General features: G+C 37.2%; 1 protein-coding gene across 9 annotated transcripts; it reads right to left on the bottom strand.

Annotated features, from left to right (window-relative positions):
• Nucleotides 1-9,234: 9,234 nt before the first annotated feature.
• LOC127125504 (cell division cycle 20.2, cofactor of APC complex) lies at nt 9,235-15,673 on the bottom strand. Of its 9 annotated transcripts, none has more exons than XM_051054296.1 (11): nt 15,240-15,673; nt 14,850-15,113; nt 14,467-14,736; nt 12,153-14,027; nt 11,765-12,029; nt 11,302-11,490; nt 11,124-11,225; nt 10,747-10,983; nt 10,381-10,591; nt 10,170-10,283; nt 9,235-10,090 (listed from the first exon to the last, which is right to left on the bottom strand). In XM_051054296.1, exons 1-4 carry the CDS (start codon nt 15,339-15,341, stop codon nt 13,302-13,304), a joined length of 1,362 nt encoding a protein of 453 aa, XP_050910253.1. In that variant the 5' UTR covers nt 15,342-15,673; the 3' UTR covers nt 9,235-10,090; nt 10,170-10,283; nt 10,381-10,591; nt 10,747-10,983; nt 11,124-11,225; nt 11,302-11,490; nt 11,765-12,029; nt 12,153-13,301. The 9 variants fall into 9 exon arrangements, with proteins under 9 accessions (XP_050910253.1, XP_050910251.1, XP_050910258.1 ...); XM_051054294.1 differs by having other exon boundaries at nt 11,124-11,170; XM_051054301.1 differs by having other exon boundaries at nt 11,124-11,170; nt 11,302-11,348.
• Between the last annotated feature and the right edge of the window lie 858 nt (nt 15,674-16,531).

The following is a 16,531-nucleotide window of genomic DNA, read 5'->3' as shown; positions in this document are numbered from 1 at the left end:
GCATGACAACATTTTGATTTTTCAAAACAGCATTCCAAGCACATATCAGCAAGGTTTATCAATTGAACACCAATACCACACAACAGAAAACTTTTAAATACTTACAATGTTGGGGTGCCTCCCAACAAGCGCTTGTTTAACGTCGGATAAGCTCGACGGTTCGATGCTCACTGAGGAGCATCCAAGGAGATAACGCAACTCCCGCGATCCACTTTGTTGAGCAACTTCCTCAAGGGCTTTGTTGTCTTCAACAGGTTCTTGATGAACCTTCGATAAAATCTGATACCACCCTTTTTCGGAACTATTTGCACAATGCTCACCCATTCACCATCGGAGATAGAACAATTCATCCCGGCCTCTACTAGTTTGACAACGTCCTTCTTTTTCAGCACTCGCATCAATTGATTCTCCTCTTTCATGGACAAAGTGTTGCTAATGATTACCGGTTTAGTACAGTTATCACCAAGGAACACATACTTCAAATGTGGCTCTAGTTTTGGCTCCTCCACTTTCTTTGTCATATCCAAACCTTCGCTTGTGTCTTCTTGATAAACAAGTTCTCCACAAGCTTCTAATTCATGCAACCATGCTTCCATCTCTTTTCCTTTATTTCTGGTTGGAACTTTGTATACTCCGATAAGAGATCTTTCGGAAGGATTAGAAACATGAACCTGGTTTGCGACCTCCACTAGCTTCTCCTTGGTGGCATCGATTCGGAAAGAATCATGCTTCTCATTGGTATGCTTTTTGGCTTCAAAAAGATGGAAGGCTACCTCTTCATTTTGGACCCTTACTTTCATCAAACCGTTGTCCACGTCAATCATCATGCGTGCGGTTTTCATGAATGGTCGGCCAAGAATAAGTGGAGCATCATCGTCCTCTTCCATATCAATAACAATGAAATCAACCGGGAAGAAGAATTTGTCAACTTTCACTAACATGTCTTGAGCCACTCCATATGGTGCAGTGGTAGACTTATCAGCTAGTTGTAAAGTCATCTTTGTAGATTTGATCTCAACATTTCCCAATCTTTTAACTATGGAGAGGGGAATTAAATTGATGCTCGATCCCAAGTCAATCAAGCCATTACCCGTGTAGGTGTCTCCGATGGTTACCGGTAAAGCGACTCGTCCCGGATCGGATTCCTTCCTTGGGAGAGTTTTTTGAATGATGGCACTACATCGTGCATCAAGCAAGACGGTCTCTGGTTCCATATACCTCCGCTTTTTAGTAAGTATGTCTTTCATGAATTTTGCATACTTAGGCATTTGCTCCAATGCTTCGGCAAATGGAATGTTCACTTTCAATTGTTTGAATATATCCATGAATCGGGCATAATGTCGTTCATTCTCCCTTTTATATGGAGCATGTGGATACGGAAGGTTTTGGATTGGAGTAGCGCTCACTACCTCCTTTCCTTTAGCAACTCTAGAACTCCTAGCTCTCTTCTTTTTTACTGGCTCCACCATCACTTCATCATTCTTATTCTTCTCAATTTCCACACTTCCGTTATTTTCGACTTCACCATTCTTTTCATCCTTTTCAACTTCTTCCTCACTCCACTCCCCAACTTCACCATCAATACTATCCTCTATTATTTTCTCCTCATCATTTTTCTCATCCTCTCTTTTTTTACTCTCATCTCTCTTGTCACTCTCACTAATCAACTCCCTTCCACTTCTCGTCGTTATCGCTTTACAACACTCTTCATGATTCGTTTGCGTGTTCGCAGAAAAAGATGGTCCAGGTTGTTGTTCCGCTAGTTGTGTAGTAAGTTGACCGACTTGAGTTTCGAGATTTTTGATTGTCGCATCGGTGCTCTTTTGATTAGCCATCGACATCTGCATAAATTGTGTCAATGTCTCTTCTAACTTTGAAGTCACAACCGGCGGTTGTTAAGGTTGGTAAGGATTTTGGGGAGGGTTTTGACGGCTAGAAGAACCACCCCCATAACCTTGGTTATGGTAATAGTTACTCCTTGGTTGGAACCCTTGATTCCCTTGAAAGTGTTGTTGTTGATTTTGAGGATGTGATTGATAAGGTTGTTGTTGTTGTTGTTGTTGCCTCGGTTGGTAGTCTCGTTGGTTCGCCATGTAGTTCACTTCTTCGAACCCGGGAGGTGGACAAAATCCGGTGTCATGCTCACCTTTGCAAAGCTCACAACAAGCTATTTGTTTAGCTTTTGAAGGTTCTCTCAACTCTTTTATTTGTTGAGTTAAGAGTTCAACTTGTTGTGAAATGAGTTTGTTTTGGGCAAGAATGGCATCGTTCGTCCCAAGTTCAAGCACTCCCGGTTTCTTCAAAGAGTTGCCTCTACTTTGACTTTGGAGGTCATTTAGAGCCATTCGGTTAATGATATCTGTAGCTTCTTCGGCGCTTTTAGACAACAAAGAACCACCCGAGGTAGCATCCAACAAAGTCTTGCAATTCGGTTGAAGGCCATTTTTGAAAATATGGATTTGAGTCAATTCATCAAAACCATGCCCTTTACACTTCCGAAGCATGGATTTGAATCTTTCCCACGCCTCATTCAATGATTCGTTGGTCCCTTGTGAAAACACGGAGATTGCCGTTTTGGATTCCATGAAACGGTTGTGGGAGAAAAATCTTTCAATGAACTTCTCTTCCAACACGTTCCAATCCGTCATGACTGCAGGTGTTTGATCCAAGTACCAATCTTTCGCTTTGCCGAGCAAAGCGTGGGGAAAAAGTCTTTTGAACAACGGTAGCTCTTGAGCTTGATCAACTCCGGCCGCCAATGCTATCTCATAAAATTTGGTGAGAAACGCAAAGGGATCTTCATGGTCCATTCCGGTGAATGGACTTCCATATAGTAGGTTAAGAGTTCCCGTTTTCATCTCGGCTTGCCTTCCCGTGTGGTTGGCAAACTGAGCAGTATTCCTTGGACTGTTGACAAAAGGTGTGGACATGAGCGGTGGTTGTGGTGGTTGATCCATGATAGGTGTGAAAAGTGGTGGATGTATTGTAGAAGAACTTTCTCCTTACTCTTGTCGTTGTCTAGCTTGTTGCCTCCTTCGTCTCGTTCTGCTATTCAGTCTCCTTGCGGTTCTTTCGATCTCAGGATCAAAAAGAAGTTGGTCCTCAGGAATCTGCCCTCGCATAAAATGATAGCTGCACACTAAACCAAACAGATTAACAAGCACAAGTCAAAAATTCGAAAGCTAAAAATTAAGCAACTATTGCGATGCTCGCAATATCAATTCACAATCCCCGGCAACGACGCCATTTTGTTGGGATAGGGTATGTATGTCGGGTTTTTGTTATCGTCTCCACAGGGATTGTGAGATATCGCCGCCGTTCGACAGTTGTTTTAATTGTTAACTCATAGTAACAAGGGTGGTTTTGGTTTTTGTCACGGTATCTTGCATAAAAGTGTAAGAAAATGCGGTAAAAGTTTTGGTTTTTCTATTTGAGAAATATTGTCAAAGTTAGGGTTCGACGATCACTTTGCATGTATATGTTCGATCAACAAGACTTATAAACTCCTTTAGATGATAAACTATTTCACAAAGTCCTCCCAATGTGTTTATCTCTAACACACATTATGGGTTTTCCCATTTTGATCCATTGTTTATCTCTAACACAATCTATCAAAATGACAACTTTTTGGTTCAACTTTATGGTGAACAAAATCATTCATTACTATCTCTAGCTAACAAACAAGATTGGATGAAAACCTAGGTAAAGAGTTGGTAAACATCTCTCGATCATAAACCAACACAAAGAGTTTTCAATAAAATAAAGTTTTCACCATATATTTATCATTAAAGAGTTTACAAATGAAGATCATCTCATATACACACAAAGCTAATGATCATCTACATCTAACCTTGACAAAATGAAGAACTTAGCCACTCATTTTCATGGTGGCTTGTACAACAAGTCTCGGTTGAAGGTTGATCAACATCCAAGTCGAAGAATCGAGATCGGATGGGAATCCACCTTCTTTTTGTAGAATCTTGCTAAGAGATGATGAAAAATGAAGAAAAAGTGTTTCTAGGTTACAAAATATGATCCCAAGACAATCTGAAAAATATCTAAGTTCTAAAAGTATATGTTCCAAAAAGTAGCCCCAGCTACTTATAGTACTGCTATCTGAACTGCTATGCTCGCTAGGCGAGCAGAATGGTTCGCCTAGCGAGCCCCAAAAATAGGCACCAGAGGCACCTGCGCCCAGAGAAATATCTTTGGCCAGATTTCACATGTTCGCTAGGCGAAGAAACCTTCGCTAGGCGAAGCCCACGCTTCATCCTTCGCTCTAGCGAGTTCAGAAGGTTTTGCTACTGGAATTGCTTGCTGGGAGCTCGCTAGTGGCTCGCCTAGCGAGTAAGTGCTGGCTGCTCTTTTGACCAAGTCTGGGCGTGTTCGCTACCACCTTCGCTGGCTGTTCGCCTAGCGAGTTTGTTGACATTTGCTACTGTAAAGTTCTGGGGATGTTCACTGGCAGTTCGCTAGGTGCTCGCCTAGCGAGACCTTCGCCTAGCGAGCATGCTGATGAATGCATCCTTTCTTGGTTCCTTTGCTAACTTTCTTGTGCCTTCATTCTCTATTATTTCATGCCTAATTCCTGCATAATAACGCACAAATTAAAGGTACCAAGATCATTTAATATTGTATTACAATTCATCTAAAACAAAGGCGGTTTCGAACACTTTAGCAACAAAAATGAGTGAAATATGCCCATATTTGATAGCTCAAATAAGCACTTTTGGGCATCTAACACTTATGCACGAAAAATTATGTATGAGCTAGGGAACATATATCACATCATGTAGAATAAAATCACGATCATCGAACATTTTAAGTCTAGTCGTACCATGAACCTTGCAAGTCTGATTTTTACCAAGTCGAACGACTCTACCATCTTCCAACTTCAAAGTATCAAAGTATTATTTCCTTAGACTCATGTAATAAGAAAAGCTTTAGTCCATGACCCATATATTTTCAATCTTAAAACTCAACGCCACTAATTCACAAGCATTCTCATAACTATCATCATCTGAGGTAATTGTAATCTAAACATAATTTTCATTGTCCTCCCTCTTGGAAAAATCCTTCTTTAAGTGATCGTTTTTCTGACAAATAAAGCATCTTAACCTTGAATTATCAAACCTTTTGGATTTGTACACCCTTCTACGCTCATTTCCTCCTCATGAGACAATCAAGCATTCAGCATTATTGTCAATCTTCAAATCTTTTACCTTTAAAAGTTCATCGGATCTCATAATCGTCTAGACTTCATACAAAGTAATATTATTTTCCTTATCATAAATAAGTGTATCCTTAAAGTTCTCAAAAGATATGGGTAATGAGCTTAACGATAGTACAATTTTATCTTTATCATCAATCTTCACCTCAATATTTTCTAAATCATCAATGATCTTATAAAATTATGCCAGCTCCTTCATTATGCATTTGTTCTCTATCATTTGAAGTTATTAGAGTTGTTGTTTAAAATAAAACTTCTAAGCAAAATACTTGGTCATATACAATGATTCAGGATTTTCCCACGTCAAAGTTGCAAACTTCTCCCCAACAACTTCCCTTAGAAATTTATTTTTGAGGCACAAGATGATGGCATTTTTGGTCTTATCCACCATATTGGTCTTTTCAACATGTGCTAGGCATGTAGGCAATGATGTGTCACTCTTCAATACTTCAACACATTTATGTTCAGTTAATATTTCTTACATCTTCACTTTCCACAATCCAAAATTGATGTCCCCGAAAAACTTCTCAATATCCTAGATCAACCACTCATTCTATTGTTGAATGACTTTTGTCTTCCTTTCGATGACGAGCAAGAGATCTCTAAAAAGATTATTAGATTCTTTGTTCATCATAGAACTTGCACCCCCGAGAGAAACTCTTAGTTGTTGTTGTGGGATCGACGCTTCCTGGAATGATGATTGATTATGCATTGTAGCTCCAACATTACCCTTACGCTCGCACTAGAGACATTTGGGAAATTTTAGAGATTTCATGTGGTCGTAGCTACAACTTATGCTCGTTTTCTTTTGTAATTCAGCATCATATACATAGTGAAAAGAAAATGTGGAATCATTAGAAGAAATTTCGCACATATGATGCCAAATGATCTAATTTAGTCCTTTTTTATTTAAGATTTGTTTGTGACAATGGATCCGGTGGCGATTTCTCGAGTGGTCTTCTAGCTTTGTTTGTCTATGGGAGGTGTACCTGCAAATACTTCCACGCTTAATTTGATGAGTCATAATTGTGAGGTTTTAGGTTAGAATAATGTGAATATAAAAATTATGTGCAATACTCCTTTTATATTGAGGTTTTATGGTTTATGTGTCATAGAACCTTTTGCTCATTACGATTAGTTTAGAGGAGAAATGTCAAAGAGATCCTACAAAGTAAAATATGGCAGTTTCCAAGGACCTGTTAAATGTGATCAAGTATACTACTAAGTAGGGGTGCTAAACGGGAATGTTCGTCCCATTTAGCCTCGTCCCTCAAAATCCCATAAAAAACGGGGTGGGGAGGTGCATGCATTGTTGAGGGTGGGTGGGGCGGGTCCGCAAGCACTACACTTTTAAAGCCTAAAATTTACAATAATGTATGTTAATGCACACATCCACAAAATCCTATAAAACATGGATTATAGCAGGGTACATATTAGAGGATGCAGGTCTAATTATTGGTTCGTCCCCACCAAAAAGTGCGGACAAAATGGACATGCCTTGGTAGGTCGGACTCGTTTTCCCACCCATACTACAAAGGCATATTATCTTCATACTTTGAGGTACTAGAACCTTCTTTCAAGCATAGCTCCCCGTATGGGTGCATGTGGGTTGATGTTAGTGGATCTCAATGTTTATGTGATTCCATATTCCTTTGTTGATTAGTAGACCCCAATCTGGTACTACTAAACCAATTATCTGGTATTGTTGAAGCTGAAAGGGTTGGGTCTCAGCTCAAATCGAAAGATATATATTTTCTTATATATTCCTTTTTTGGGATTGCTTAGTACACCTCATATGTTTCTTGAGATAATATTATCCTGACAAATTCCTACGCAGTTTTCGGTTTTAAACTTTACTGTTGCAATGCGTGTAACCGTCATAATTTATGCCAATTCATTTCTCCATTTGTTTATACAACAATATGAGTGGACAAATTGAAAATTACAGTCGGTATTTTTTTGTAGAAAGATGGATGAATGGGCACTACATATATTATATATGGGAGTTGCTAACCGTATCCTATGAGGTTGAAAAACACCATATGAAAATCTGAAAATACCCTCCAAATTTTAGAGATGCATCTTCAGACGAACCTAAAATTACACAAACAAAGACGTTGCATGTGAGACACCTCTATTTTTCCTAAAAACAAAGTCCGGAGATACATCTTCAGAATTTGGAGATGTATCCCCGTAAAGTTTCATGGTGTTCCATTACCTATACTTTCTTCTCACTGTGGTCAACAATTACCCTTACATGGATAAAAAAAATTGAAAATGTATTTTCAGACTATTTTTTTACAAAATGAGGGTGTGATTCAGTTACGCGTGCATTTGATGTATTTTGGAGTGTGTCAGAAAATGCATCTCCAGAATCTGTGGGCATTTTATGTTAGACGATAGGCCAAGATCTAGAGGGGGTGAATGGATCACAAGTTAAAACTTGAACCAAATTTGGTTTCAAAAAAGTTTATAGCACGGAAGCAAGTTTCAAATTTTTCCCGGATCAAATAATCGTTTAACCGAACCTACTATCGAAAAGCTCGGTTATGCGTAGAGGTGTCAATGCAATGATAATAATCCACAACTCAATTAACAACAACTAATCACAACTAGTTGAATACAATACAATAGGAAAAGTCTATCTCCAATGAAAATACACACACAAAATTAAGTCAAGCAATTTATCAAACACTTAGTGTCGATCAATAATATTTGGAATTTTATATGGTGTTTGTTGTTCTAGAAATCCAATCACAATCAAATGGTTTGTGATCTACACAACAATACAATTTTCAAAACACATTCAAAATTATGATCCAAACAATATTGATCAAACGATCAATGCAATCGACAATTTGCAAACTGAAAAACAAAATAAAGATTGAGAAAGAAAGAGAGTACACAAGAACTTGTTTAGGTAGTTCCGCAATCGACATCGCTATGGGTATGTTTGCTCTCAATTCAAATTTGAATTGAGATATTATATTATATCTTACTTTGCAAAATGTGTGTATACATAGCTTTGATAGGTTCTTCATCTTGTAGGGTTTGTAGGGTTAAAGTTCTTCATCTTACTTTGCAAAATGTGTGTATATAAGAGGTGGCACATGGACAGTGGCTACATGCTTCAATGTTGAAGCATGTGTACCGGCATATGCATTCTATGTGTCAACCTGTGCTGAAGAAAATCTTCTATAGGTCGATCTGAAGTCGTATGTGTCGACCTATAAAGTGTTTCTCACACAAACACTCAATTTTTGATGCATAAAAGTCTTTTCTTGGTGCATGAATCCTTTCTAAACCATTCCCAAACATGTTGACATGCTTCCTAATGCTAAAATGCATAATGCACACCTAGAATCAGTTGATACCGTACAATGTACAAAAATGCTAAAGTTTCTCCTAGTTTTGACGTCATACAAAACACACTAAATAAAAAGTTGCACTCACATTTTAGTATTTTCACATGGTGCTCTAGTAATATATAGGGTGCATTAAGAAATCCTCTTATATATTATAGCAAGTCAAATATCCAAAATTTTCTTATTTCAGGCATAATTTATCTTTATAGGACTACAAAATAATGTCTCATTTTTAACCACGTCATGATTGATTCTACATGTAACATACACCGAATGTACCAACAGAAAATTCAATAAGCAAACAAAACGGTCTAATTCAATCATCTATTAAATGTGTCCTCAAGTATGATATTGTTAATCCTTAACTTGCTATTTAAGAAACCAAAAACTTGACCATTAATCGCATATATATGTTATAGGATTTTTGAATTTTATTGTTAAATTGGATTAAATGTATCATCTCCTATTGAGGTGTTCTTGTTCTAACTTTCTAAGAAGGCTGCATATTTTTACTAGCAGTTGTAAGTATACAAACAATTTTTAAACCACAAGTTTTCATATGTGATTTTGCTGTTTTTCATTGTTATTACTCAAAATGGTTCATACAAATGAGAATGGCGTAAGAACAAGTGAACAAGAGACAACAAAAAAATACACTAAAGAAAAATATTAACTCCACGTCAAAATGAATCTACGACATTTTTTACAAAAGTGAAAATTTCCATCAAACCCACCCCATAATTGAGTAGCCTTTAGACCAATCATAACACAAACACCAGCTAGCAGATCTACAACTTTCTCAAATTAGTTTGACTGTAAAATAAGAAACCAATGCAGGTACGAGCCAAAATATCATAACTATACAAGATCTGTAATGAAACTCCAATGAACTTTCTCAAATACATCAAATGCTAACCATGATCAGCATCCGAAACACAATAGAAATTTATCCTCAAGTACATTTGCTTCCAAACTCTTCTCCAGCCGCTTGAAACCAACACTAACAACTCTGCCTTAAACTGAATCAATCTATTAATCCAGCCATAATCTCAAAACAAAGGACAAATCATTCCAATAACAGCTTCCTCATAGCTGGCAATGAGCCTAAACACCTCTACCAACCGAAAAAGAAACTGAATATTGAACATGCCAAAATCATATGTAGCCAAACATATTAAGCTTAGCACTTCATTTGCGAGTCTTCCTTATATGATTTTAGTATAATTATGAGCCGCCGTCATTCAATATCACCCTCCTTCACAAGTACTGCTATGCCAGCTATGGCTGTTTCATCCACAGCAGAGAAAAACATGCCAATAAACGGTAACCAAAAACCATGGGGATTAAAGCAACACCTCCATTCAAACCACTTTCAATTCTGATCCCATTTATGCTAGGTGTAATGTACTCATATTGCAGTTTTGGCATAAGCATGTATAGACGTCTGGTAGTTGAAAGATTGGTACTGAATCCAAGATAGGAATATAGGGGCGTTCTGTCAAATTTAGTAAGCATGTGTCAATTACTCAATCAATATCATTATTAGTGGGACACCAAAAGTTAAACAATTTTACCTTTACTAAGAAACCCCCAGTCAAGATGAAAGTCGTGACAGTGAGTGAAGCCAAAGTTGTTGCCCTTTTCAAGTCCATTAGATTAGTGTTGCCCCAAATAGCAAGTCCAAGTCCCTACAATCATCATCAGTAATTACAACTTAGCACTCATTAAAGGCCTAAGTTTATGTTACTTACAAGCTGTATTGTAAATTACTACAACAATGTATACCGAGTCTCAAACCAGCCTTGGAAGAGCACTGGTAATACAGGTCTAATGAAAGGTCAATTGTGGTTCTAGCCATAAAAGAATGTACTTAATCTGTACATATCTGTTGCTCTTTCCTCGTTCAACATTGCTCTTTCTTGAGGAAATGTGAATATTGCAGTGAACACGAGAAAAACAATCCCAAAAACACCTCAATAAAGAATAGCAATCCAGCCTACAATCCAAAAAGGTCAAGGCAGAGAGATAAGTAAAGTCTGATCAATAACTTTTATGTTGAAAGTGTTTACAGTAAAGTCTGATCAATAACTTTTAAGTTGATAGTGTTTACAGTAAAGTCTGATCAATAACTTTCAAGTTGATAGTGTTTACCTAGTCTTAAAGACCCTTTGGGTTGCTAGCATCAGACTGCCGCCAAAGTAATCCCAGAAGGATTGTAGTGGAAAGAACTTGGTAATTCTCAACCAGCTAAAATAGTCATGCCTACATTCTTTGAATCCTCTAGAAAACAATATTGAATATTGTTCTGACCAACTTGTCTTCACTATCTTTTACGTGAACAAGAGAAATTGGAACCAGTAGTTTTTTTGCTATAGGTGCTTTGTTAGTCTGCGTAATATGTGTATTATTAATTTTTGTCTTTTTGTAGTCAGTACAAAAAATAATTTTTACCAGGACTAAAAGCAAATTGTAGTATATTTGTAGAGATAAAAAACATATTTATAAATTGATCATGTGAATTTATTTACCTCCTGTACAACTACAGCTGATGGTTTCCCATTCGATGTTTCAGCTTCTGCATGGTACAGAAATATCAATCGTATTTCCATTTGCAAGATCCAATAAAAACTCTGTTCATGGTAATGAGAGGTGAACACCCCTATAAACTTGTGAAAGAGTCTGCTTGATGATTGACGAATTATTTACCTCCTGTACAACTACAGCTGATGGTTTCCCATTCGATGTTTCAGCTTCTGCATGGTAAAGAAATATTAATCATATTTCCATTTGCAAGATCCAATAAAAACTCTGTTCATGGTAATGAGATGTCCCTATAAACTTGTGAAAGAGTCTGCTTGATGATTGGTGGATTGTTGCCACTATAGTTTACCCAGCCTGATATAATACAACACAAAAAGTTAAGATGTCTCAAAGGATAAAGTGGGGAAAAAAACCACAGCTATGTCGTGTAGCATCTTCTTAACAATACTCAAGGCTTGTAGAATCCAAACTAGATGTTTGTTCATCAAGAAATAGAAGAAAAGGATTGATTATGATATCATAGTGTCTTAACACATGTTTTCATATAATTAAGCATACAAAATATTTGACGGTATATCTAAATTTCGATTATTGAATATATAAAACACAAGACTTTCAAACAACTAACCTGAGGAATACATCGTTGGGGTTTGGATAATTTAGATTGAGGAGGAGGTGAAGGAATCCCTAGGTATGAGTTCAACCGATTTTGGAGGCTTATTGTTGAAAGCCGAGATTCAAGTTCTATAATTGATGTTAAGGGCTTCAGCAAAGAATTGTTTCTAGTATGATGAAATCACCGCTGGGTTTTCTTTTCCCTTCTACCCTCTGTCGGCATGTAGTGAGCGAACCAAAATACACATTGCTGATCTATTTGGAATAAACCTGTCCAACTGTTGCAAAAAATATATCCTAAATTGAGAAATTCTGAATTGATAAAATCAAATCAAACTAAAAAATAAATAAATATTCATTCTAAATCAATAAAAACAGTAAAAGTGAGGGAAATCACTTACGTTGTCATGATCCTGTGAAGAATTCTTCCGATGAAACTTGCAACCGTGTGACATAAGCATCTTCAATTATATTAGGAAATGTTACTTTGTTTTACTCAATATTATTTTTTGTTTAACATTTTGTTTAGTTGAGAAAAATGGAGTTAAATCATTTACAATATTTTCTGTTTCATACATTTTAAAAGGCAGAGATACTTGTTATCAGCTATCACACCTAACACAAAGAGTGCAGGGAAAAAATCAAACCCAAAATAGTTAATACAAAAATACACTAAAGAAAAATATTAACTCCGCGTCAATCAATGAATCTACGAAATCTTCTACAAAACTGAAAATTTCCATCAAACCTGCCCCATAATCGAGTAGGCTTTAGACCACTCATAACACAAACACCAGCTAGCAGATCCACAACATTCTCAAATTTGTTTCAGTAAAATATGAAAGCAATGCAGGTACGAGCCAAAATATCATAAGTACACAAGATATGTCCAATGAATACTCTAATTACAACAATGCTAACCACTATCAGCATCAGAAACACAATAGAACTTATCCTCAAGTAAATTTGCCTCCAAACTCTTCTCCAGGCGCTTGAAACCAACATTAACAACTCTGCCTTAAACTGATAGATGCAAACCACAGCTATGTCATGTAGCATCTGAACAATCTCCAAGGCTGATGTAGAATCCAAACTAATAGAAGAGAAGGATTGATTATGATCTCATTGCCAATACAAACTCTTTCCTCTCTCCACCAGACACTCCTTGACACATGTTCTCATACAATTAAGAATACAAACATATTTGTCAGTATATTAAACTCTATTATGTTGTTTTCGAGCATGACATTGATTATGAATAATTGAGACTCTAGTGGAAGCATGAATGTACCTCTCCAAGCCTAGCTCATAGATACCATATGTGAACAAGCTGCATATGTCAATGTTTCTTTTACAGTTAGGTGAGGAAACATAACATCATTCTTCACTTGTCAGTATATTAACATTCAGAAGCAGTGTTGCATAGAAAATCGTCAAAAGAAACCTACCTGCTTTTTAAGAACTTGGAATATGGTTGATCATTGTAAGTAACAGATCCGCCAATTATTGGTCGAAAGAAACCTACCTGCTTTGCATATGAGAGTTCATTTTTACCGGATACGGTTGAATTTTGCAAACGGTTCACTATATGCCTTTGGCGCAGCTTTTCCTGCTGTTGCTGGGTTTCCAAAGACATTCCAAAACCTGAGAGTCTCATCTGCGGCTGCAGATGCCACAGTACACCCATCCGGGCTCTGTGTCATGTACAGCACTCTCGAGGTGTGACCGTTGAGCTCTGCCATCTTCACCATTGAAGGATACTTCCAAAGGGTGAGCTGGTTTTTAGTGAACCCATGTGAGCTAAGAAGCTCGCGCTCATTCTTGTTCCAGAGCAGAGAACAAACTTGTGATCCTGTATCGAAAGAATTCAGTCTCGCACCTGTGTGTGTGTTCCACAGTTTAATGCAATGATCACCCCCACCTCCACCAGATGCCAATAGGTTACCCTGAAAAGGACACCAAGCTAGTGCCTTCACAGCAGCTGTGTGTTCCTCAAACCTATGAAGCCAATTAGTAGGTGAATTTGAGGAAACCACAGACCTATCCCATATGTGAACAACATTATCGTTTCCACCACTCGCCAATTGATGTCCTGAGGATGACCACTTGAGCCCACAAACTTCCTGGTTGTGTCCTCTGTACGTTTCAACAATGTGAGATCTCACTCTAACATCATTGTTTACTATTTTACCATCCATTCCTCCTGTTGTCAGAATGTGACTGTTCCAAGCCAGTGAACCCACTCTTGTTCTATGTCCACCCTTTAGTGTCCTTAGCTACAGCAACCAAAATGAAACCATACAAATATGAGACTTGAGAACAATGTTAAGTTTAAAACAATACAAAGAATGGTTTAAAAAAAAACAGGACAAATTCTGTTCAGAACCAAAAACATATTTTGCCCTAAGAAATATGCATCTAGTATGATGAATAAACAACAATAAAAGCATCATAAGAACAATGCCTAATGATTTATATGATAACTACCTGTTCAGAACCAAAAACATATTTTGCCTTAAGCAATTTGCATCTATAGTGTGATGAATAAACAACAATAACAGCACCATAAGAACAAGGCCTAATGAGTTATATGATAATTACCTGTTCAGAACCAAAAGCATATTTTGCCCTAAGCAATTTGCATCTATAGTATGATGAATAAACAACACAAAGAGCACCATAAGAACAAGGCCTAATGATTTATAAGATATTTACCTGTTTAGAAGCACTGGTATCCCAAATCTGGACATGAGAATTGTTCAAACCAATGGCTAAATGGCGACCATCTGGGGCCCAGTTAACACTTGTGACAGGACCATATTCCTCATCCACAGTGACAAGTTCTGAAGTGGAACTATCTGAAGCATTCCAAAGATAAACTGTATTTTCAAGGGCAATACTAAGGACATTATCGCTACCCCAATCTAGTAAATTCAAGTAAAAATCATCCAAGATATCAGGGGCATCCAAGGTCCTATCAGAAGTCTACAAAAACATTTTTACAAACACATTACAGACATGCCAAAATTGAAAAATTGAAAGACTTAAACAAATTTGATTATTGAATATAGAAAACGCAAGACTTTGAAACAACTAACCTGAGGAATACATCGTTTGGGTTTGGATAATTTGGATTGAGGAGGAGGTGAAAGAATTTCCCTAGGTACGAGTTCAACCGGTGTCGGAGGCTTATTCTTGAAAGCCAATATTCGAGTTCCGTCATTGATGTTAACGGCTTCTGCGAGTTTTTTCTGGTATGGTGTAATCACCTCTGGATTTTCTTTTCCCTTTGTACCCTCCGTCAGCATGTAATGAGCATAACCAAAATCCATTGCTGATCTATTTGGAATAAACCTATCCAACTGTTACAAAAAATAAACCCTAAATTGAGAAATTCCGAATCGATAAAATCAAATCAAACTAAAATTAAATTAAAAAAAAATCATTATAAATCAATAAAAACAGTAAAAGTGAGAGAAATCGCTTACGTTATCCTGATCCTGCGAAGAATTTTTCTGATGAAGGAAGCGTTCTTGGAAAGGGACACGGGAATCGGACTTTGAAAAAGGCCTCCACCATCCTGAATCCATTATCAAAGAAACCTGCAAGAAAGAAAGAGAGAATTAGAGAAGTGAAAGAGAAGAATGGAAAACAAATGAAGAAATGATGATGATGATGATGATAGTGAGGAAAGGAAAAGATGGGAAGCGTGTTGTGGTGATCGATTTGCGCAGTCTCCTATTGATGAAGCTTCGAGAAAAGCTTCGAGGAGAGGAAGATGAGAGCGAAAGAATGATGGGAAGCGTGATATGGTGATGGATTTTCGCAGTTTCTGAGTGATGAAAGCTTCAAGAAGAAGATGATGATGATGATGAGAGACGAAAGAATTAGCGAAAACTGTAAAATGTGTAATAAGATGGTTCTGTTATATATGAAAGTAGCCGTTGGGATTTTTTGGTTTAACGGAAATAACCCTTAATTAACTCGGTAACGTTGTTTTACTGTGATGAAATGAAAGTATTTTATATGTGGGCTTGGGCCCAAATTTTGGAATGTAATTGTAGAAATTTTGGGAAAACTTTACCCGTATCCCTGCAATTGTACCCACACCCCTACATTTAAATTTTTTTGACCAAAATACCCTCATATAAATAGGGTATATTTTTCATTTCTAAATTTTTTTACCATTTTCGTCTGAAGACTTCCAGAAAGCAAATTTTTCATTTTTTGGCATTGTAAACCGGAACATTCAGAGTAAGTCTTCCGGTTCACGTAATGTATACCGGAACACGTCTAAAGAGTTCCGGTTTGTTGCCTTTTGGGGGCACTGAACCGGAAGTCTTTTAGAAAGTCTTCCGGTTTGGTTTGTTGTATACCGGAAGTCTTTCTTAAAGACTTCCGGTTTGGATGATCTAAACCGGAACTCTTTTAAAAAGTGTTCCGGTAGTCATCCTTTTTTTTTAATTCACCGAAACTCTTCTTTGAAGTGTTCCGGTGCGTTTTTTTTTATAATTTTTAATAATTTTTTTAAAAAAAATTTTTGCAGTGGTTCGAAGACGAGGTGCAGATGGTAGGATTCCAATCTGCACGTTAGACTGGGGCGCATCTTCATCTGCAGTTGAGCCAGCTGGATGTCCAGGAGGGTCGTACGATACCTCTCTTTTGGTGAAGTACGAGCATCATGTTGCTCGACATTTATGGTTCGGTGAGGTAAATAAACGAGATATATTTGAAAATGAGTAATAGTTGAATATATTGTGTTTTCTAATATGTGTTTTAA

Source organism: Lathyrus oleraceus, chromosome 3, assembly GCF_024323335.1.
Source record: "Lathyrus oleraceus cultivar Zhongwan6 chromosome 3, CAAS_Psat_ZW6_1.0, whole genome shotgun sequence".
NCBI lineage: Eukaryota > Viridiplantae > Streptophyta > Magnoliopsida > Fabales > Fabaceae > Lathyrus > Lathyrus oleraceus.
Note: the sequence above shows the minus strand (reverse complement) of the source record. Positions and strands in the feature narration are given on the sequence as shown.

Bases quoted from the DNA above. Each gene is read 5' to 3' on its own strand.
- LOC127125504 (XM_051054293.1), bottom strand. From the start codon at position 15,341: ATGGATTCAGGATGGTGGAGGCCTTTTTCAAAGTCCGATTCCCGTGTC. The intron at 15,114-15,239 runs GTAAGCGATTTC...TTTTTGTAACAG, and splicing joins CTTCGCAGGATCAGGATAAC to TTGGATAGGTTTATTCCAAA. The intron at 14,737-14,849 runs GTTAGTTGTTTC...ATGTTTTTGTAG, and splicing joins CCAAACGATGTATTCCTCAG to ACTTCTGATAGGACCTTGGA.